Raw genomic sequence first — 23,294 nt, 5'->3', positions numbered from 1 at the left:
GCTCCCGCCCCGCCCACAGCCGTCACAATGGTCCAGTATCACAAGCCCGCAGGCAGCGGCTTCCTCCAGGGGCAGGTCGCTTTGTCTGCAGACCTACTTACAGCAACTCCCCGGCAGAGGACTGGTTTCCTGGGGGATGGAAAAGCTCCGGGCGGCCAGCCGGGCGGCCCGGCGGTCTCGGGCTGGAGGCCCACGGGGCACAGCCCTGCGGCTGGCCCCCGCCCCCCTGCGGCTGGCCCCCGCCCGGGTTCCCAGGTGCTGCAGGGTCCTGCAGCCAGGCGTCCAGGAGACGGAATATTCTGTGAGCACCGAGCAGCTGCTCCTCTTCTTCCTGGCCGTCTGGTTCTTCTACTTCTTCTAAGTGGCCCTCCCTCCTGTTGCCCCCCAGCGCTGGCAGGCCACAGCTGGAGCGAGCTGGCCCAGTCCCTGTTCCAGGACACGGAGTGGCCAAGGGCTGGGGCCTCAGCCCCACGGAGAGGACTGCCAGGACAGCACTGCTCCTTGGGGATGGATATTTGGGGCCCAGTGGGCCCAGGGCTGCGCGCCACAAATGGACTTGGCGTCGACTAAATGGTACAAGAGAGGGGAGGACGTGCGCCCCATGAACCTGCGGCCAGCGAGGGGGCAGCGGGCCTCATCCGGGCTTTGCGGTCCTGCATCTACGGAGTCCGTGGAGTCCGACTGCATGTTACTGTTAGCTGCTTTGTGCCTAGCCCGGGCTCTGCTGAGAAATAAACTGCCCTTGGAATGTGGTTGGTGGCAGGCGAGATGTTATTACCATTTTCTAGGTGCGAGAAACTGCCCAGCCAGCCGTGCTCAGTGCTGTCTCTGGGAAGGCTGGTGACAGACCAGGTCCTTTTGGGGGGCTCTTTAGAATAAGATAAAGGGGGGGTGCCTGGGTGGCTCAGCCGGTTAAGCCTCCGACTTCGGCTCAGGTCAGATCTCATGCTCGTGGGTTCAAGCCCCGCGTCGGGCTCTGTGCTGACAGCTAGCTCAGAGCCTGGGGCCTGCTTCCGGTTCTGTGTCTCCTTCTCTCTCTGCCCCTCCCCCTCTCATGCTCTGTCTCTCTCTGTATCAAAAATAAATAAAACATTAAAAAATAAATATATATATAGAATAAGATAAAGGGGCGCCTGACTGGTTCAGTCGATAGAACATGACTCTCACTCGTGGGGTCAGGAGTTCATGCCCCATGTTGGGTGTAGACCCTAAAAAAAGAGAGTAAGATGAAAATGGATGCATCTCCAAGAATGTGGGTGTGGCTGCACCTGGTCACAGGACAGGAACCGTTTCCCACCAGAGCCTTCTGGGACTCAGGAGTCCGTTTGAAATGCAGATCACCAGGCCCCTCCACCAGAGGGAAGGCAGCTCTGCCCCCATCTGGATGTGCCTTCTGTAGACCTCTGGCCCCCTAGCGTGGGGCGCACTGGCTGCCCCCCAGAGAAAAGGGCTCCTGAGAAGTGAACCTGCTCCAGGTAGGCTGCTCCCCCGGGGCCACCACAGGTTGAGGGAGCCAACCCCCCACCCCCAGCAGTGCTTTTGCTCCAAAGGCTGGGGCCTTTCTGAGAACACAAGCAAGCAGGGAGGATACGGCCAGGCCATCTGAAGCCTCACCAGCTGAGAGACAAGCCCAGCAGCATGGACCCGGAAGTCTCAGGTGAGGCTGTGTCAAGGGAAGCGCCACAGGGAGGCTGAGGAAAGTTCCTTTGAGGACGCACACATCCCCTGGGAACCTTTAACCCACCCCCAGATCTCTAAAATCCCAGGACCGGGGACGGAGTCCCAGAATCAGGTTTTAATCAGCTCCCTCCTTCCCCGGGGTCATTCCCTGGGGTCCCCTGGGAGGGGAGGGGAGGGGAGCCTGCAGCTGAGATTGCTGGGCAGCCTATGGCCCTGAGGACTCACAGGCTGCTCCCTCCTGCCATCCGCCCAGGCCACAGGGGTCCTTCCAGGGACTGGATCCTCTTCCTCAGAGGAAACACTTGCAGGAATACATGTGGTCCCTCTGGGGCACCACAAAGCTGAATTTTGAAAACAACGCAGCCTATAAACAAGTGCTTTTCCCTGAAATGGCCTGCGGCTCCACCAAGATGCAGGAAACGTGTGCCACACTGGCCTGAGGGAGGGTGCCAACCCGCCCCGCGCACACCCACGTGCAAACCCTCACACATGCCACGCATCTGGAAATGTGACTTCTTGTCCCTTCAGGCCATTGACCTGAATTGCAGCCAGACAGGGTTGCAGTGACTGCTCGCGCCTGCCCTGTGGCGGTCCCACTTTGCGTGGGTGCCAGTGGGGGACAGGAGTATGACGACACCGACAGGCACTCTGTCGGGAGGAAGTCCACAGAGGACAGACGCCAACCATCGCTTTATTAAGGCTCAGAGTCATCTGCAAGTCAGGGGCTGAGTCATTCACCGCAGGCTCCAGCCACAGAACCTTCTGGGTGACACTACGGGCGGAGGCTGTCCTTGGGCTCTCAAGCCACGGTCTCTTGTGCTCCACTCATGTCCATCCTGCAGGGCTGGGGTGTGTGTGCAGACAACTCGGGGCACCCTCGGCAGGGTGGGGCTGGCTCAAACAGGCCCTGGGCTCTGGCAGGGGGGTGGCAGGGAGGCACAGGACGGGAGGGAGACGTCCCCTACCCCTCCCGGCCCAAACTATGGCTTTGTTACCCTACTGCCACTTTAGCAGGAGTGGAGTGCCTCTCCCCGTGCTCCAGCCCTGGGCTACACTCTGGAAGGAGGCAAAGGGAAAGCCCCTGGGGAAGAAAGGGCCCTTCAGTGCCTGGGATCTGGCCTGACCTCAGGGGGTCGTGCCCCACCACACACACACACACACACACACACACACACACACACACACACTCTCTCTCTCTCTCTCTCTCCCTCAGCAACTGCCATCGACAGGTCTTCTCCGCTTGAGGCCGGTCACTCAGCAGTGGACACGAAGCACATCCTGGCTGGCGAACGGCCGCTGGCAGGCTGCGCACGTCATGGGCAGGGAGCGCTGCTTCTCGCCCAGGCAGGGCCGGCACAGGAGGTGGCCACAGGGGAGCTGGTACACGGGCTCCTTTTTGAAGTAGGGAGAAAACGCTCTTTTGCAGGAGGCGCACTCGGGCCCCGGGGTGCTCCCAGACTGCTCTGGTAAAGGAGGAAACAGGCCAAGGTGAGCGGAGAGCTGCCCCCTAGGCCAGGCTCCGTCCTGATAGCTGGGCATCAGCCTGACTTGGGACAAGAAGCCTCCCCGCCCCCACCCCTGCAGCAGCATGGCCTTATCCCTCCGGGGGCCACGTCTGGTTGCTCTGGGAGGAGAGAGTGTTGGGGAGCCTGGAAACCTGGGAGGCCTCCCCTTCAATCATCAGATCTTGGTGCACCAGTGAGGGCTCAAGAAAAGCTGGCGTCCGAGGGCTGCACTGAGCCCCCCCTCCCGGTCTCTGAGCAGGAGCTGCTTTCCCCTGGGACAGGCTGCTACTGTCAGAGTGAGGCACAACCCCATGCCGACAACGTAAACTACAAGAACGGCGCGATGACCCAAGAAAGGAGACAGCAACAGGGACCAGCTGTAGCAGGGCTGGGCAGGTCCGCAGAGGAGGGACGGTGCCTCACGGGCAGCACTGAGGTCCGTGTGCAGCGGACCTGCCTGCCGCGCCTGGCCCCTGCTTCTCTTCGGCCGGCAGCCCCTCCTGACCTGCCAGCGCTCTTCCTGTGCTGCAGGCTCCCTCCTTCCCTGCTTCCCACAGGGCTCCCTGAATGAGGGCCACAGTGGCCCCTCCCGCCCCTGCCTCCCTGAGCTGCACCTGCTGTGTTTCCTTCTCTTGTGCTCCAACCTAAGGAGGCTGCTGTCTCCCCCAGTCCACACCCTTCTGGAGAGGGCAAGGGTGGCCTCTTGGGGAAAGAAAAGAGGCCAGCCATGCAGAAAGAGAGGGATGGCAAGTACAAAGAATGTTTGGTCCAAAACCAAAGCAAAGCAAAGCAAAAAAAAAAAAAAAAAGAATGGCTGGTCCATTAAAGACAGTCGGGACACGGAGCTGTGATGGCAGAAACTGGCTTCGGGTGAGGCCACATAGGGGGCAGGCTGGTGCACGTAGGACACTAGCAGCAGGGGCTTAGATTTTGTTCCAAGATCAGTGGGATGTCCTGTGAGAAGTCTAAGAAGCGGAGTGCCATGCACTGGGTGACATCGTAGGTGAGAGTGGCTGCTGGAGCGGCAGGGGCGGCTGGAGGAGACGGGGAGGGTGAGGAGGGGATGGCACAGGGGCCAGGGCAGCAGCAAAGTGCTCAGAGGTCCACTTTCGAAAGGTACGAACAGGACTTGAGGATGAATGGATGTCAGGAAGGCTGAAGGACGCCAAGGACAATCTCCACGTTACAGGCCTGACCAAGGAGAAGACGCTGCTCCTCACCGGCAATGGGGTGACAGCGGGGGGTCTGTGGCTCTGAGTTAGAACTTCACTCAAGATCTAGCCATGAGCTTCCCACGCAGAGGTGCCAGGCAGTTTCAGGGAGGCTAGGGTCTGCACTTCAAGGAGAGGAAGGAGCCATGGGGGGTGGGGAGCATGGGCAGTCACTGGCCAGTGGGCTCTCGCTGGGATGACAGGGCAGAGAAGAGGGTTCAGGGCCAGAGTCTGGAAGAGGAGTCAGAAGTAGAAACTGCAAAGGGATGGTGAAAAGAGGGAGAAAAAGAGCACAGGATCTGGAAGGCCAAGAGAGAGGAGTTTCAGGAAGGAGGGGCTGGCAAGCTGCATGGGACACTGCAGGGAGGGGCAGGGGGAGCGACCACTGGGCCTTGAGCCACGGAAACACTGGTCACCTGGACGAGAAGGTTCTTGGAGACAGTCAGGATGGAAACAATCAGAAAGACAGGGAGGTGGGGATGAGAAGAAGAGATAAGAATGGCCTGGCTCTGGATGGGCAACAGGAATCGAGCATACACCTCCTCACCGGCTCCTTCAGGCTTCATCTTGTGAAACTTGCCTAGCATTCCGGCATGTTCTCTCACCTTGTACCCTAACTGATTCTATATTCTAATGTGGTTCACTGTAGGCAAAAACGGCCTCAGCCAAAAGCTGCCACAGCGCTGTTCTAAATACTGGTGAAAGAGTTAACAGGAAGGGATGGAGGGGATCACCCCAAACCTCTCCCAACATGTCCATAAAATAAACTGCCCCGCTGTCAGATGAGAGACAGACAGGATAAGGAGGAGAAACAAAAGTCCTCAGGACAGAACAATTAATGTTAGATCTTCCCAAACACACTGCAGAGTTGCCAAGCCCTAAGTCCACAGAATTATCAAGAGTTAACTAAAGAAAACCCTCCTTGTGAAGAGTTAAATTTCACAGGAGCCCCTCAACCCCTGGAAAAGTAGAGAGACCGAGTTCTCCCTGAGGCCCAGTCCTGGCACTAAGGAGGCTGGGCCTGGCGGTCTGAGGAGCCCCGGAGGCAGGGCCCAGCCTCCTGCCCCTGGGCTCCGAGGAGACAGATGGGCCCCAGTTACCCGAGGGGGCGCCTGGCCTCCAGCAGGCACTGCTCTCTCTCGTGCCGAGCTGCTGGAGCTGTCCCCGGGTCAGCCGAGCCGTGAAGGAGGGCATGGAGCCAAGGGTCGACGTCAAGGCAACTTCCAAGCTCTGTGACAGCTTCTGCTCGTGGGACACGGGACCTGACAAGAGATGCAGAGACCACGCTATCCAGAGAGAGGTTTGGCAAAGAAGTCTTTGGAGGACACGAACAGCACTTCTAACTTCGAATGGACACAAATGTAAAGAAACTCCTCCCTGATGTCTGCTAGTGGATGGCGATGACGCAATACTAGCAGTGAAAGTCCTGGGGCCGTTCCTACCACCCCACACCACTTTCAGGGTTCCTGGGCTCGGTCGGCTCTAGCTTTCCTCCTCCCGGACAGACCACTGGGCAGGCCTGGGCCACCTCGTGGCTCACCTGCAGAACTGCACCCTACTTTCGGAAGGTCTCCTTGCAGGCCAAGGAGGCGCCTGGGGCAAGCCAGCGTTGTGTCCCTGCTCCCGGTCCATTCCTTCACCAGCAGCCTTTCCTCACGTCCTCCCTTCTGGGGCCCCCACGCTCCCCCCTGTGCGGGGCTGCTGGCCTGCACTGTCTGGGCATTTGCGTCCTCTCTCTCCTGCTGAGTAAAGCAAAGTGGTCATTACCAAGTGGAATGACAAAGACCTCACTCTGCCCACTCCACGATCTAAGAGACCTTCTCTGTGTGGTTCACACAAAGCCACACAGTAGGCTGAGGGAGTGAGACAGCTGCCCAAGAAAGAACTCAGACACCTGCCTGTATCAGGGTTCGCAAAACGGCCCCAAAGTAGGCAGTGGAACACTTTGTCTACAGTGTGTGGGACTTGCTTGGGGCCTTGAAGCACAGGTCACATGGTCCTGTGTCACCAACGAATCTGACCTTACAGACATCAGGGTCTAAGGACATTGCCTCGTCTCACCCCCACTGCACCTCAGATGCATCCAGGAGTTTCCGGGGATCATGCTAACTACAATCCACACTCAGACCCAGAGAAGACACAGACGTAACCTGTAAGTGCACTATCTGCATAGGGTTTTTACAGTGAGAAAGGATATTAAAAGAATGATAAAATCTAAACATTAATTTTCATAAGGATAAAGAAAGTGTCAAAGACTTACTGCCAAAAGCACCAGGCACTAACAATCACAGTAGAATCATATTCTACCAAATATGGAAGGAGGAAATGACTCTAATATTCCTACACTGTTCTCGAGTTTAGTAAAGGACAATGTCTTAATTCTTCTTATGGAGCACACAAATCTTTGGTAACAAAACATGACCCGAGATGGTATGCATGCATACATACTTAGGTACTCGACAGATCAAATTATTTACCCGAAATAAAACACTAGCAAACAGAACCACGCAGAACATTAAAAGAAGCATGACCAAATGGAGTTTCTTCATTATATCCCACGGATGTAATAATGGCTCAATATTAAGAAGCCTATTAATGTATTTTTTCACATTAAAAAATCTAAGGATGAAAAATCATGCTATCGTCTCCACTGATATTGAAAAGGCATTAGACAAAGTTCAACCACCAATCTTAGATAAAAACACAGAATCTAAAAACTTTTTAAAAATTTAAAAAATGACTGAATAAAATAGGAATCAAAGGTGTGGGGGAGCATCTGAAATGGCTCCCAATGAGACCCACCTCCAGAGACTCACGCCCTTGGGTCCCCCCTTCCCCTTGAGTGTGGGCCGGACCGAGTGACTTGCCTCTAACAGAATATAGGAAAAAGGAAGGGACGCCACTTGCACAGCTGGGTAACCCAGGACCACGACTGCCATCGTGTGTGTACACAGCCACCACGTTGTACGGGGCCCTTGAGAGGCCCGTGTGGCAAGGAACTGAGGACAGACTCAGAGTCTGTCAGCCACCAGCCGACACCAGCCGACACCAGCCAACAAGGAAGGGAGGCCCTCGGACCAACAGTTCAGCCAGGAACCGAATCCCGGGACGATCCCAGGAGGGAGCACGCACGTGAACCCTTCCCCAGTCAGGCCACGACGTGGCTGCAGAGCCCACACTCTGACAGCAGCTGGAGAAGACCCCAGTGCCCCAGCCAAACTCTCCTGGATTCCTGACCAGGGAAGCTATGAGATAATGAGTGTGTGCTGCTTGAAGCCCGTACGTTTTGGGGTAACTTAAGGTGGCAAAACGTAGAGGGCAGTAGCGTCACCTGGCAAGGACATGGACGCAGGGCGTGGGTTACCTGTTGAGCAGTCCATGTGTGTCAGCCCAAGCTCACTGGCAGCTTTCATTTTCTTAGCGGTGTGCTCTGAGGTAGTGGGTGAGACCAGAAGGCTTGTGGTAGAAAAACAGGAAGCACTGACACCAAGGCTACTGTCTGGGGCCTGTTCAGTCTGCTCCATCTTCCTTTTCCGAGAGGGCAGAGCAATGGAGGAAGGCGTCACTGCCAACGCAGTCTGTGCTCTCCCAAGCAGGTGGCAGCCTGGAATGGAGTGCTGCAGCAGGAAATGGTCGATCCGGGCCTTCAGGGAGGGGTGAGGCAGGGGCTGGGAGTGTGGAGTAAAGGCTACCCCCGTGAAAGGGTCGCTGGGCACCCTGCCCCAGGCGGCCTCACTGCGGTTACACTTTTCCAGCGTGCTCTGGTCGATGACCTTGCCTGAGGGCAGCAGCATGGGGCAAGGCATGATCTCCAGGGTGATGGGGTCCAGGAACTCCTCCGGCACACCCTGGATGACCTCAGCTAGCTCCTGCAGGCGGCAGGGGGCCTGCTGGCCCTCGGGCAGGCCCCCGGAGTCACAGTCACTCTCCATGGGCAGGGCTGGGGCCTGCAGAGCCAAGCCCTGAGGGAGGCCCTCTGAGGCAACAAGCAGGACACTATCGATCACCTCCTGAGAGCAGGTTTTAGCGGGCTGACCCCACACTTCCAATCGTTTGATGCATGGGATTCCGCTGCCTGTCACGTGAGTGATACAGATCTTGAGATGGGCCACGTGGCTAAGGGAAAGAGCCCCTTTATTCCAGAGCTCCTGTGCCACAACGGCGGGAGAGGGGAGTGTGGCTTCCATTGGGCCAAAAGGTGGCCTGGCCTTGAAACCCCGGTGGCTGAACACCACCTGGCTCTGGTTTTTCAACAAGACTTTGCCTACCAAGGTGAACGCCTCCTTGTCCGGGACGGACGACTCTGCGGGACCCAGGGTCCGGCACTCGGGGGCACTCCAAGGTGCTCTGCTGGATAAGGCGGACGTGTACATTTCCAGGCCGGTGACGTGCTGGCCCGCCCCGGCTGTGAGGTCTATGTTAATCCTACAGATTTCCACACTGAAGGGAAAGGAAACTGTCACATAGACTGGGGGCTTAATGAAATACTCTGTCCTAAAACCATGACTTCTCTTTGTCAGGTCTTCGGAGATGAGATTTTCTACTTCGTAACCATCAGCTGATATCTAGAGTTAATGACAAATAGGACAGGCATTCATTTGATGAGATCCAAATGAAGACAACTCGTTTTCAAGAATTTGCCACCTCTTAGAAAATTATTTAAAGAAAGTCTTAAGTTCCTCCCTCATTTAAACTTTCCTCTATTACACTGAATTCACCAGGGCTTTTGTTGGGGGGAGGCACTCAAGGTCATCAGGTCAAGGGCTGAGAGCAACCACGTCCCCAAGTACAGCCCATCCTTGAAAAATACGAGCAACAAAAGTCTGCTCGACTCAAACAAAAATCCCTTCAAAATAACGTCTGTGAGAAAAAAAGACAGATATACTAGTGTTTTTCTTACTTTAGAGGATGAAACCATAGAAATTTAGGGGAAAACAAAGATGTTCATTACTATTCTTAATTTTGTATTTGGACTCTGTAAGTTTCCCTCGCAAGGCACAATGAACAATCTTCTGGTGAATCTGTGATTGACGGAACTTGGTTCAACATAAAAGTGTGGGAGCACCTGGGTGGCTCAGCTGGTTAAGCATCTGCCTCTTGATATCAGCCCAGGTCATGATCTCATGGTCCTGAGACTGAGCCCTGCATCGGGCTCTCCACCGAGCATGGAGCGTGCTTGGGATTCTCTCTCTGCCTGCCCCCTGCTCATGCTTTTTCTCTCTCAAAATAAATGAACATTAAAAAAAAAAGTGTGTTCAGAAACAAGGACCACAGAAGACTACAGGAAATCTAGAGCAGTGACTATGCCAGCGGGTAGGACTGTCAGTAACCTTCCCCCTCTTAATATATCTAATATTTGTTATAACCAGTGGGGATTTTAAGATACAGGTATGCCTCCCCCTTTCTGAAAGTTCATATCACACCACTCCACTTTCATAAAAGACCTACATTAGCACCTGTATTTGCTAACCAAAAGAAATCCAAAGAGAATTTTTATTTTTACGAAGAAAAGTCTTGGTATCACACTAACGTAGGTCTCCTGTAAAAGCAGTGACCTAATGTGACCTTCTCAGAGGCAGTCGGTATTCCTCATTTCACATCATTTCAGCTTACGAGAGGTTCCAGAGGAATGTTTTTTGCAGACAGTGGGGGAAGCCTGTGTCTCTGTACAAAGGAATCAGTCTAGCAATCTGGGAACCTGAAACAGCATGCTGCGTGCAGAAGCTCAAAATCAGGGGAAGGTTCAAGTCTCCGTGTGCAGCCTCCTTACTCCTTGCTCCAGGCTGTGGGAAGATAACCTCCTTTGCACAAAGGTGAAGCAACTCACTTCAAATAAAGAAGAAGGAACCAGAATAACAAATACAAGTCATTATTTCTAGCGTGAGAAGTATGCGAGAGGAACAAGGGGAGAGAGAGTATTTCTACCTTCACTGTGACTTTGAGTGGAATTAAATTTTATCATTAGAGGGAAGAGCACAATGAACACAATCCCCCAGAAAATGAGCCGTGGCTCCCCTTGTAACAGTGCCAATGATTCTAGGGGTGCGGCCTGGCGCATGCTTACCTAAATATCACCTGGTGGGATTTAAGACAGGGTGAAAGCACATCACACCTAAATTAAGTCCACACACACAAGGCAAGACATGGGGAAAAGCATGAAAAACAGCCATCATGTATTTATGTGCATATACTTGTTTTGTTTACCTTGTTGCAGGAAATTCGTGGTCTGAACTGTGGGAGGCAAAGATTTATGACCATCTTTGTGGCTGAAAGGGTAGCTTCCAAGCATCAGAAATAGCCTTGAATAAAAAATAAAGCTTGGTATTAGACAAGTTAAAGTTCAATTCCAAAGTTTGAGGAGTTGATTCCTAAGGGAAGAGAATCAAACAGGGTAGCAAAGACTCTCACGCACACGGCCTTGGTCTATATACGGTCGCACCGTATCGTACATGTGATGCCGGGGGGACACGAGTCACCGAAACATTGCAGAGGAGCTTTCTTTCTTTAAGTTTTATTTATTTAAGTAATCTGTACACCCACCACGGGGCTCGAATTCACCACCCCGAGATCAGGAGACGCACACTCTTCCAAATGAGACAGCTGGGTGCCACCACAGAGGAGACCGTTCTTGCAGCCCGAGCAGGTTGTCCACGACTGCGGGTCCTCTGGCTGACAGCTGGACCCAGTGGAAGCAACGGCCTGTCAGCTCTGCAAGGGGCTCCCCATGGAAAAGAAGGGTCGAAAGCGGCAGAGCTCAGAGGAAGAAGTGAACTACGCAGGCAGGAGGTTTGGGACGGAAAAGGCCGCAGAAATCACAGTGGTGCTAGGCATCTTTGTCATTTAACACCTGTCAATTTTTTTTCTTTTAAAGTTTGTTTGTTTGTTTATTTATGAGAGAAAGAGGAAGAGGGAGACAGGGAGAGAACGAGAACACATGAGAGCGGGAGAGGGGCAGAGAGAAGAAACCCCAAGCAGGCTCCACAGTTAGTGTGGAGCCTGACATGGGGCTCAAACCCACAAACCAGGAGATCATGACCTGAGGTGAAACCAAGAGTTGGATGCTTAACCAACTGAGCTACCCAGGTGCCCTGTGATTGCATTTTCTTATTAAAATGAAAACAACTGGAAGAGTCCAAAACATCATCATTGAAAAACAGAAAATCTTAGACTTGGAAAGCACCTTAAAAGAACATTTAATCCAAACAGAATTTTAACAATGTCCGGGCTGAGGGAAATGGGTGAAGGTAGTTAAAACATACCAACATGTAGTAATAAGTTCTTAAAAAAAATTTTTTTAATGTTTATTTTTGAGATAGAGAGAGACAGAGCACGAGTAAGGGAGGGGGCAGAGAGGGAGAGAGAGGGAGACACAGAATCTGAAACAGGCTCCAGGCTCTGAGCTGTCAGCACAGAGCCTAATGCAGGACTCGAACTCACAAACCTTGAGATCATGACCTGAGCCAAGGTCAGACACTTAACCGACTGAGCCACCCAGGAGCCCCGAGCCTCCTCTAACATTTTAAAGCAGGCCGTTTCTGCACAGTGAAGGTCTGCCATGGGAACTTTAGATGTTTATTACATCGGCCTTGCCCCTAACTCAGAGTTTTAATATAGACACAAAACATTTTTAATATGGTTTTAATACATGCTAATTTCCAAAAAAGGGAACTTCTATGCAGATCACAGGAAGAGTATACTTTGTTTTGTTCAGATCTTTACAAAGAGGTATTGACCATTTCTGACAACCACACCATATATCTGACAGTCTACATTTGTAGCAGTCTTCCTTCTAGATGATTCTACATATTAGTAATAGCTTCTGGTTATTTCATTATGCCTTCTAATATGATCATAGCCAAATATTTACACATGAGAATAAATTTTATTATCACACTTAAAAACATCTTTTATATCACTGTCATGGCATTTGTATATACAGGAATGTGTGTATATCTGTAACACATACCTATACACACACACGTGTTTTTTTTAAATGCATAGAAGTAGTTTATACTATTATTTTTTTTTAACTTTTTTAAGGTTTATTTATTCTGAGAGAGAGAGAGAGAGACAGAGACAGAGACAGAGAGAGACAGAGAATGAGCAGGAAGGGGCAGAAAGGGAGACACAGAATCGGAAGCAGGCTCCAGGCTCTGTGCTGTCAGCATAGAGCCCGACGCAGGGCTCGAACTCATGAACTGTGAAATCAGGACATGAGCTGAAGTCGGATGCCTAACCGAGGGAGCCACCCAGCTGCCCCTATATTATTTTTGACTGTAGGTTCAGGACAGTAGAAAAAAATATTACAAAATAATTATTATTAAAAGAGGGAGATGAGCCCGATGGAGTGTAGACGCTTGACCTAAAGTCTCCGGTTCGTTGTGAAGCTGTGTTGAAACTCTTACTACTTCTCACTGTTTGAGGCATATATGGCATCCCTCTCTCAGAATATTCTAGAATCTAGTCTGGAATCAACATGAACTAGTTTACAGAATTCTCCCCTCCTCCCCCCCAGGGAAAATCTCTCTGGCCTCTGATATTTTTCTTGTTCTCCGCAATAACTCAAAAATGAGTGTATGAGGAACTGCCTCTGCAAATATTCTCAGGCCCCGTCTATACCTCCTCTTGGCCAGGAAACCAGAAGCTCTGCCCTCAATTCTCCCGCCCAAGTAGGGCAGTGGCTTCTTATTAAGCTTTTGTTTTGCTTTAAATGTACAATTAAACCACTGATTTTAACTGAATATGGAAGTAGTAAAATGAATATAAAGCTCGGACCCAGGAAACAAAATATTTCTCCTGGAAATGCAAGCCTCTGATGCCAAAGGAAAACTGGACGGTGACACAGAGGGTGACATAACAGATGTGTGCAAGAGCAGAACTGGGCTGGCCCTGAGCAAAAGGCGGGCGCGGCCCCTGGGCTCCGGGTTCGAGAGGCTTTGCCTGCACTGCTGCAGGCAGCTCTCTCCCAGCTTTGCCCTGATGGGCCGGACAGGACTTTGGTAAGAACAAGCAAAGACACAGAAACTGTTATAACACGAGCACACTGAGAGGTGGTTGACAATGAGATGAAGGACCCCCTGAGTGCCATCACCTCCATCCCGCTGTCCCCCTCTTAGGCCATTTCTCCCTCCAATTTTCAGGGACAAAAACCAACTGGCAGAGTAGTAATGTCACAGCTCCCGGAAGCATTGACTTGATTTCCCAGTGGGAGGCACTGATTTCACTAACATTTACCTTCTTCCTATCTCCTTGTTGTCTTCTTGGACATTTCACACCACAGTCTTCTAACTTTGATTTATTCTACATAGCATGAAGTCAATCTCTTTGAGAACTGAAATGTCAGAACCAGAACAAGTTGGGCAGGGCTCCTCCTCAAGCCATGCTGAAGGGCTTAGCTCTGAGTATGAGGCCACATGAAAAAGTTTTCAAAATTATCTGAGGACCCAACTCAATTGTACACAGCAGTGTGAAATGCAGTTGCCCAGAGTGACCACCCTTAGGACCAGCCTGCACTTGGCCTTTAACCCTGGCTCAGCTCTCACCAGATCCTGGTCCCGTGACCAGGATGAGAGCAAGAGTCCAAGGGCTTTCAAACTTTAAAAATCCCACCTCAGACCCCTGAAGAGGGAGGAACTGGACTGTCCCTCCAATCAAAATGATAATTTACAAGGTTTTATCTGCACTCCCAGCAAACAGAAATGATTCCCAGTGAGTCACGACACAAGGACCCTCTAGCAGCAAAACACAACTCCAGTTCTAGACGGTACATACATGAACTACTTCAGAGGAGGCCTCCTGGGCTTTTAGTCCATTCTAAGCTGACCAACAGTTAGCCCTAATATATCCTTCTTTTGCAGATGAAGAAACTTAAAGAGAGGTTAAGCTAGGACTGAGATTCCAAACCTTCCAAACCACTCTGGTTACTACCTACGGGGGCACCATTTACCTTAAAGGGTTTACCAGGAACGTATATGGACACTTTATAACTTTGGTTTATTGCCTCTTACTCAGGTCACGCTTTGGTTATCATTCATTTAAAAAAAAATTAATTCTCCCAAACTTAATGTGGCCATGCTCTACATGTAGAAATGTGGAAACCTTGACTGTCCCTTCCAACATGTATTGGATCAAGCCTCAAAATGTTTTGTGAGAAAATCTTTAGATAAGCTAGCCCTCTATTCAAGCATCTTAACCTCACGAGGCTTTTCAACCTTTGTAAGAGGTTGTTAATTCCATTAGCCAACCATTAAAGCATCTGACCGGACACAGCCTGTTTTGTTCAACATAGCACTTATCAAAATCTAATTTGGGAGAATATTTGTGGAGATTGTTCAGTCCATCCACATTAAATGCTTTGTAATGCCAGCCTAAGGGGCACCTCTTGCTTCCTGCCTGGCACCCCTGGTGGCTGCTGCATTCATGTCCCAAATCACCATCTGACAGACGGCCTAGCAGTGTGGACCCTCAGCCGTAGCAAAGATGGATGTAACACACTGATGAAAATGTAGTGGCCTATCTGTCAAAATTCACAGGATAATGGGGGGCCGGACACATCAGCGGGGAACCATAATTTTAGTCTCTATACTGTACGTCCCCATGGAGGTGCTCCTTAGGGCAGGCGGTGTACAGGACCACCCCCACGTTCAAATCCCAGCTACGACCACCACCACACTCCTCATCCCACCACACACAGCGTCACCAGCTACTTCCATGTGGCCCATGAGCAGGGAATGAAACACCTCTGGGGCGCCTGGGTGGCTCTGTCAGTTAAGTGTCCGACTTCGGCACAGGTCATGATCTCACAGTATGTGAGTTCAAGCCCCGCACTGGGCTCTGTGCTGTTGGTGTGGAGCCTGCTTGAGATCCTCTGTCTCCTTCTCTCTGCTCCTGCCCCTCCCCCCCATATAAATAAACATTTAAAACTTTAAAAAAAAAAAACCTCTCTATGACTGTTGTTTTATTAGGTTGTCAAGATGACCATTCTTGACTCTGCATAGTATCCTCTCTTGAAGACCCATGAGAAAATTCTCTTTCTCGTCTCAGTCCTAGAACAGTTGTTTTTTTCCAATTAATTCAGTATTTTATGGGGTGAATATGAATCATATAATTGATCATGATCTTTTCTTTATTTTAGCTGCTAGAAAGCTCAGAATAAATCTGTGGCCCATTCCTCCAGAGTTCTCTTTGCCTGAATTCTTCACTTATTTTTATGTCATAGTGTAAATATATCGTGAAAGCTACCTTAAAATCATTATGGAATAAGAGACAGTAAATTTGTCAACAAACCATTCTCCTTTTGGACATTTAGGTTGCTGGCAAGTTTTTACCACTTCAATATTAAAATAAAAATCTTATGTCAATTTTTGTCTTAGTACAATTTTGACTTTTTTTTTTTAATGTTTATTTATTTTGGAGAGAGACAGACAGAATCTGAAGCAAGCTCCAAGCTCTGAGCTGTCAGCACAGAGCCCAGTGTGGGGCTCAAACCCACGAACACTGAGATCAGACCTGAGCTGAAGTTGGACATTCAACCAACTGAGCCACCCAGGTGACCCGGACTTTTTTTCTTAAGAGGTCCTACATGTTTCTTGTTAAGGTGGCTATTTGTTAATAGATCCTGTTATCCCATTAATTTTCATAACCAGTTTCGCTATATATAGGAACTTCTTCATTTGGGTATCTAGTATGTGTTCAGTTGGCTTATTAAACCAATTGATTTTAACAGATTTTCAGTTGGGTTTTTTTGGGAGGGAGTTCTACAATCTCAATAATAATGAGAGCCTCTTTTTCAAAATGGTAACTCTTACTGATCTCTCATCTTACTACATTCGCTGGAACTTCCAGAATTATATGAAATAATAGAGTTGCCATGCTTGTTTTGTTCCCATTAGAAAATGCTTCTAGTGTATCATCTTTGAAATAATGCTGACTGAAATATTCTTTTTATGTTAATAAAGCATTTTAATTTTCAGAATTTTCTGAAAATCAGGGATAGGCTTTGAATTCTGATCTTCTCTAAATATTGAGTTTTATTATTTTTCATATCTGACAGACTAATGAGAGATAGCACATTTTTCTAATTTTAAACCATCTTTTTATTCCTAGGATAAGCTCTATTTGGTTGTGGCAGATTGTTCTTTAAATGTTTTTCAAATTCGACTGAATTTGATTGCTCATATTTAATTTTAGACAAGATATTATTGCACATTCATATACAGTTATAAGCCCCATGCTAGACACTGGAGTGCAGAGATAAAAATGAAATGGTCAAGGGGGCGCCTGGGTGGCTCTGCCGGTTAAGCGTCCGACTCTTGATTTCAGCTCAGGTCATGATCTCACAGTTCGTGAGACGAAGCCTGGAGTTGAGCTCTGTGCTGGCAGCACGGAGTCTGTGGGATTCCCTTTCTCCCTCTCTCTGCCCCTCCTCCCCTCCCGCCCCCCCCCCCCAGCTCTAGAGCATGTGTGCTCGCTCTCTCTCAACATTTAAAGAAAAACTATATATAGCAAAACTGGTTATGAAAGAAAGAAAACGAAATGGTCAAGCAGTGAAACCGCTCTGTGATGCTGTAATGGTAGATATGCGACATTAGGCATCTGTCAAAATCCACAGAACCACACAATTTGAATGATCCTTAATGTAAATTATGAACCTCGTTAATAATAATGTATCGATATTGGCTCACCAATTGTAACAAATGTGCCATGCTAATGCAAGATGTTACTAACGGTAGAAACTGAGTTCAAGGGAGTGTAAGTATATGAGAACTTTGCATTATATGCTTGATTTTTCTGTAAACCTAAAACCACTCTAAAAAAAAATAAAGCCTGTTAATAAGAATGGTGGGGGGAAACAATTTAAGATCAAATGAAGCAAAGGACTCTGCCATGTAAGAAGAGTGTCAGACCCTTTTTAAAACCTCTAACAAATGATAGTTATCTGTTTCTTCGGGAAATTGTGATGTCCAAACACTGTAGGATTCTATAGGGCTCTGGCTGCCATAAAGGTCTCTGTGTGATCTTATCACCTCTGGTTCCCACACCCCTGACCTTTTAAGGTCAAGTGCCTCCTGCCTTAATGCTTAATCCAGAAAAACAGAATGGCTCAACATACTGGGAAGGCAGACAGCAGCATCCAGGAACGCCCCGCCTGGGAAATGGCAGGTTACACAAATACTTATTTACTGACAAATTTACTCCAGCAAATACTTAAAAATGAGAGTCTCCTTTTCCAAATCTGGCATCTTAGTCCAAGAGAGACTGAGTCTGAGTATACACTGGGGGCCACGGATAGTGACTAAACTGCCCTGCCGTTCAGAGAAGTAGCCTGGAGGGAGACAACAGAGGTATTTCTAAGACAGCAAGATAATACGGGTGTATAAGCAGATAACATACATGTAAATTTTATGGCTGGCTCTGTAACTAGCACAACTCTCTTAAAAAAAAAAAAAAGATACAAACAAAACCCACCACTAATCCTATTTCCTCTCCTTTTTTACCAAGAGATAACACTCTATCTGAAGTTGGTGCCTCTCATTCAAATCAGCATTGGTATGTACCTGTGAACAACATGCAGTAAGTCGTGTATGTTTTTATTGTACCTTAATGACATTATACCAGGTACATCCTGTCATAACTGGCTTTTCCATTCAGCATGATTCGTCTAAGGTTTTCCATGCTCAAATGGGGACTAAAACAGCTTGCTTCTCCATTGCTCTATTACCTATGTTGTTTGTAATTTTTCAATATGAAAAAATATTGCAGTAAATATTCTCTACAAGTCTTCTTATAAAAGGAAACAAAAGGGGCGCCTGGGTGGCTCAGTCGGTTAAGCCTCCGGCTTCGGCTCAGGTCAGATCTCACGTTCGTGGGTTCGAGCCCCGCGTCAGGCTCTGTGCTGACAGCTAGCTCAGAGCCTGGGGCCTGCTTCCGGTTCTGTGTCTCCTTCTCTCTCTGCCCCTCCCCCTCTCATGCTCTGTCTCTCTCTGTATCAAAAATAAAATAAAATAACATTAAAAAATATATAAAGATAAAAAATAAAAGGAAATGAAAGAAGAGGAGGAAAAGAAAAAATAAATGAAATGGTCCTGTTCTCAAGTCTTGAGGTCTAAGTGATGTGTTTTTCTGTTTGTGGTTTTGAAACGAAGTTATGGGTTGAAGGAAAGAAATATTAACTGAAAGAGAATATAAAATATCAAAGTGCACATAATATGGAAATTATTTCATGAAACTTTCATAAAAATGTTTATTTTTGAGAGAGAGGAAGCAGCAGAGGGGTAAAGAGGGGGAGAGAGAGAGAGAGAGAGGGAGGGAGGGAGGGAGGGAGGGGGAGGGAGAGAGAGAGGGAGAGAGAGAGAGAGAGAGAGAGAGAGAGAGAGAGAGAGAGAGAGAGAGAATCCCAAGCAACTCAGGGCTCAAACCTACAAATCATGGGATCTTGACCCAAGCCAATATGGAAAGTCAGACGCTTAACCGACTAAGCCATCCGGGCACCCCTCATGAAACTTTAAGATTTTATTTAAGTAATCTCTATACCCAACGTGGGGCTTGAAACTCACAACCCCGAGATCAAGAGTTGCACACTCCACCAACTGAGTCAGTCAGGCACTCCAACTTGGTTCAGTTTTATACAAGCACAATACAAGTATTGTATACTAGATCCAATATAAAATTTCTTATTGTGGCTCTGGATGAAAAAAATGGAAGAAGACTGGTCAAAAGTATACTCAGAATTCAGGGAATTCTGAATTACCACCATGGAAGTAATGTCTGAGCTGGAGACAGCTAAGCCACATGCCTGACATCTTGGACAACTCTGAAATGGGACGGATACTACATACTCATGGTACAATGGAAAACACGAGCTTGACTATGGGAGCCAGAAGGCAAGAACCAAACAGGGGAAGGACACTGGGGAGAGGGACCTATAGTAGCTAAGGCATAGCAATGGGACTGGTGAGGCTGGTTTAGGAAATGCAGAATATGCTACTTAGCTAGAAAGGGAAGAGGAGGCAGAGCTGGAAAGGCAGATGCAGTGAGAGGGGGAGGGCTTTGAATATTATGCTAATGGACTTTAGACTACTTTATTTGGTGGTCTGAGGCAGTGTTTTTTCCCCAAACTGCAGATCAAGAATCAAGATTTCATATTACGGACACATAAAAAGAATTTTAAAAAATTAAGTAGAATAGAGTCAGAGTCCATCATACATGAAGGTGGGAAAGTGTTTTGTGAAACTTCTGCTTTAGATATATACTTGAAACTGTATTTCTATCTATCAATCTGGGCTTTTCTTAAGTAATCTCTATACCCCACGTGGGGCTTGAGCTCACTACCCCAAGATCAAGAGTCACATGCTCTACCAACTGAGCCAGCAGGCCACCCCTATTAGTCTGGGTTTTGATGTAAAAGGTATTTCTTATTAAGTTCTATAGCAAAAAAAAAAAGTTTGGAAGCCACTGGTCAGAGAGAAGTCACAGAAGGCTTACAACCCGGGAAAGAACTGACACTAATGAAAAGCCTGCCATTATCCTCCAAGATGACAAAGCAATTCTGAAGCACTTAGAGGCAATTCACCCTTCAAGGGGTTCCAGCTTTGCAAATGGCTTCCTGAAGGCATCAAAGATGAGTATCAGAGTACAAACTACTTAGACATAAACTAGGGGTCTTAGTTTCTCCCTGGGCATTTGCTTCCTTTCTTGTTTTTTTTTTTTTTTTTTTTGGTTTTTGTTTTGAGGGAAGGGTATTCTTAGGAGAAAGGAGTAAAATGAACTATGCATAACATATTACAATCTTAGAGGGATCTCAAAGCAAGCTACCTTTGAAATCTTTTTTTTTAGTAAACTACTCCCAATCATGGGGCTCAAACTCACGACCCTGAGATTTTAAGAGTTGCATTCTCTACCAACTGAGCCAGTCAGACACCCCGAAGAAACTTTTTATTTTTAAAGGTTTTCATCAAACTTTTTGTTTTACGATCATTGCAGCAGACTCCTGCACAGTTGTAAGAAACAACTCGGAGAGTCCGCGTACCCGCTGACTGGCGGTTCTCCCTGATGGCGCCGTCTGGCACAGCTGTGGTAGAGCAGCGCACCCGGGGAGCTGGCAACGGTACAGTCCCTGGTCTTCTTCAACTGCCCCCGTTTACACGCACTCGTGCATGCTTGCCTGTGTATTCAGCTCTCTGCAGTGCTATCCCATGTATGGATTTGTGTAATCACCACCACAGTCAAGACACAGAAAGGTTCCATCACAAGAATCCCTGGTACTATCCTCTAAGAAGTCTTTTATTTTATCTTACAGATTATATTTTCTTTGTTCTTATTATTATTATTTTAGAGAGAGCACAAGCTGGGGAGAGGGACAGAGGAGAGAGAGAGAATCTTAAGCAGGCTCCACACTTGGCACAGAGTCTGAAGCAGGGTTTGATCCCATGACCTGGGATCATGACCCGAGCTGAAATCAAAGTCAGGCAAGCAACAGATTGAGCCACCCAGATGCCCCTGAAGATTTTATTTCCAGGTAATCTCTACACTCAATGTAGGGCTCATATTTATAATCCCAAGATCCTTCCTCTTGAGCCAGCCAGGGTGTAGGCACCCTAAATCCAAATCTCTTTTACCATGGAAGTCTTAAAATTCTTTACCCAGATATAAGGCCAAAAATGGGTTGCGAGGGTCAAGTGAAATGTCCAGGGAATCCCACTACCCACACTGAAAGAAATATTTGAGTGACACGTTTATTCTTGGTGTACCTGCCACTAAAATGATAAATAGATCTGTGGAGAAAAATTATAAAACTATATATAAAATTTTGTAAAGAACACAAAAGAGAAGTATTAGGATCACTCATTTGTTAAAAATCTGTGTTTAGGAATATGTACACACGAATAATTTGGGAGGTAATGGTGGCCATGAAGCAATTTAAAATATGCAACAGATTAGAGTGGTGGGTGACTCTATTTTCCCTTCTGTGTGTTTAAAGTACAAGCAAGTAGTTAAACACTCACACTGGGGTCCTGGGGTCACCGGATAACATCTGAGGACCGAGGACCGAGGATGCAATGCTGAGTGTACTCCCTGCAGCTGAGTCCCTACAGGATGGCCAGGTGGAGACAGACCTTTCTCCTCCGCTTCCCAGGATGCAGGCTGAGTAAGGGGAAGTGAAAAGGAAGGGCTGAGAAGAGATCCAAAGGTAGGGTGATCAACCATGTGGTCTATTCAGGACTGAGGACTTTTCCAATGTAGAACCTTCTGTGCAAACGCCAGAGAAGTCCCAGGGAAACTGGACCCAGTTGGTCACCTACCTGGAAGGCTTCTATCTGTGATTCCTCAAAGCTTGAAGCAGCAAAGTAAACCTTTTTGTGGTTGAGGACAAAGAACTGGGGGGTTGCCAAGTGCGGAGGGATGATTTAGAAGAGAATAAGGTGACCATGACACTTTCTGAACACCTTAGCATCCATCTTCCTTTGGCCTAAAAAGTTGCCATAGCTGAGTTATACAACCCAATTTTTGAGTCTCACAAAAATGTAATGGAAAGTAATTCTGGCAGATCCACATATTTTAAAGACTAGGCTCAAACGGGTTACAGAGGGAAAAAAAGAAAAAGAAAAGATTACCTGTCAAATAAGAGAAAAGCATTTAACCTCACAGAGTGGGTGGAATACCAATGCACTGAGCAATTTTATAAATTGGGCACTTCAGCTTTTACAGAAGTACAATACTTCTTGTAATTTCTAAATTGAGTTACTTGTCCATCCATGAAAAAAATGTGACTTGTGTGCATTTTCTGAGAGCTGGTTACAATGAAAGACAGCTGTCCCCGCACATCCCACACAGTCATCCACCAACGAGAGGTGCACAGAAGACCAACCAGAGCATAGGAGCGCACCCAGAAGAAGCCTGCAGCTTGCTGTCTTAGGCGCTCAGGGCCCATTCACTCTTCAAGGCCTTAATATGTGCAAAGCATACTGCTAGGCACAGGTAGATACACCGTTTACTCTCAAAAAACTTAAAACAAGGCACAGATGCGTCTCCTAATTTTAAGAGACCCACAGTCTCAAAACAAGATAAACCAAGGGTTCTAATACCACATACTCCTCTCCTTAATAGCAGTGTCAGCAAACCTCTATGGGAACCCAGCTGAAGCAGCCAGGCTCTTCATTTACAAACCTGGTGCTTGGCCCTAATTCCATCTGCTCCCGCTTCTCTCCTGAATCCTCAACTTATCTCTGACTACTGCACCTTTTCTCAACAGATAAGCAACATTCAGACTTCTTCTGCCCTCAACAGCCCCCTCAGAAAACCTTGCCAAGGCTCAGTAGGTTGAGCATCCGACTTCAGCTCAAGTTCATGATCTCACATTTGGGGAGTCTGCACCCCGCACTGGTCTCACTGCTGTGCACCACTCAGTGCTCAGTGCACCACTTTGGATCTTCTGCCCCTCCTAAGCTCACACCCTCTCTCTGAAAAATAAACAAATATTAAAAAAAAAAACAAGCAAAACCTTGCGTTGGTGCTGTTTTTTTTCTCAGTGTTGCCCAGTTAGCAAATAAAAATAAAAACTGTCCACTTAAATTTGAAAATACACAATGGATTTTTTCTTTTAGTATTAGAATGTCCTATGTATTATTGTGACATATGCTAAAAAAAATTACATATTGCACACTCAGCAAACTCAGAAAGGAACTTCCTTAACATAATAAAGAGCATTCATGAAAAACCCACAGCTAATATATTCCATGGCGAAAGACTGAAAGAATTCCCCAGAAGGTCAGAAACAACTCTATTCAATCTCATACAAGAAGCTCTTGCTAATAGGCAAGAAAGGTAAAAAAGTAGAAAGTAGAAAGAAAGAAGCAAAACTCTATCCACAGATTATATGATCCTGTATACACATACAAGA

At 48.0% G+C, this 23,294-nt stretch overlaps 1 protein-coding gene across 5 annotated transcripts in view; it reads right to left on the bottom strand.

Moving 5' to 3' along the window:
• Positions 1-2,353: 2,353 nt before the first annotated feature.
• The window catches only part of UBOX5 (U-box domain containing 5), a 36,008-nt gene continuing 15,067 nt past the window's right edge, over positions 2,354-23,294 (bottom strand). For 2 of the 5 annotated variants that reach the window (XM_029916257.1, XM_029916259.1), the window contains exons 2-5: positions 10,601-10,695; positions 7,761-8,961; positions 5,497-5,658; positions 2,354-3,138 (exon numbers count right to left, since the gene is read on the bottom strand). In XM_029916257.1, coding sequence (XP_029772117.1) covers positions 2,672-3,138; positions 5,497-5,658; positions 7,761-8,961; positions 10,601-10,654 — 1,884 coding nt within the window. In that variant the 5' untranslated portion in view covers positions 10,655-10,695 and the 3' untranslated portion in view covers positions 2,354-2,671. Of the gene's footprint in view, positions 3,144-5,496; positions 5,659-7,760; positions 8,962-10,600; positions 10,696-21,399; positions 21,536-23,294 lie in introns of those variants that run through there. The other 3 variants (XM_029916258.1, XM_029916260.1, XM_029916261.1) reach the window with 3 other exon arrangements.

This window comes from Suricata suricatta, chromosome 12 (genome assembly GCF_006229205.1).
Source record: "Suricata suricatta isolate VVHF042 chromosome 12, meerkat_22Aug2017_6uvM2_HiC, whole genome shotgun sequence".
Taxonomy (NCBI): Eukaryota; Metazoa; Chordata; class Mammalia; order Carnivora; family Herpestidae; genus Suricata; species Suricata suricatta.
The sequence above is the reverse complement of the archived record's forward strand: the minus strand, read 5'-3'. Positions and strand labels throughout refer to the sequence as shown.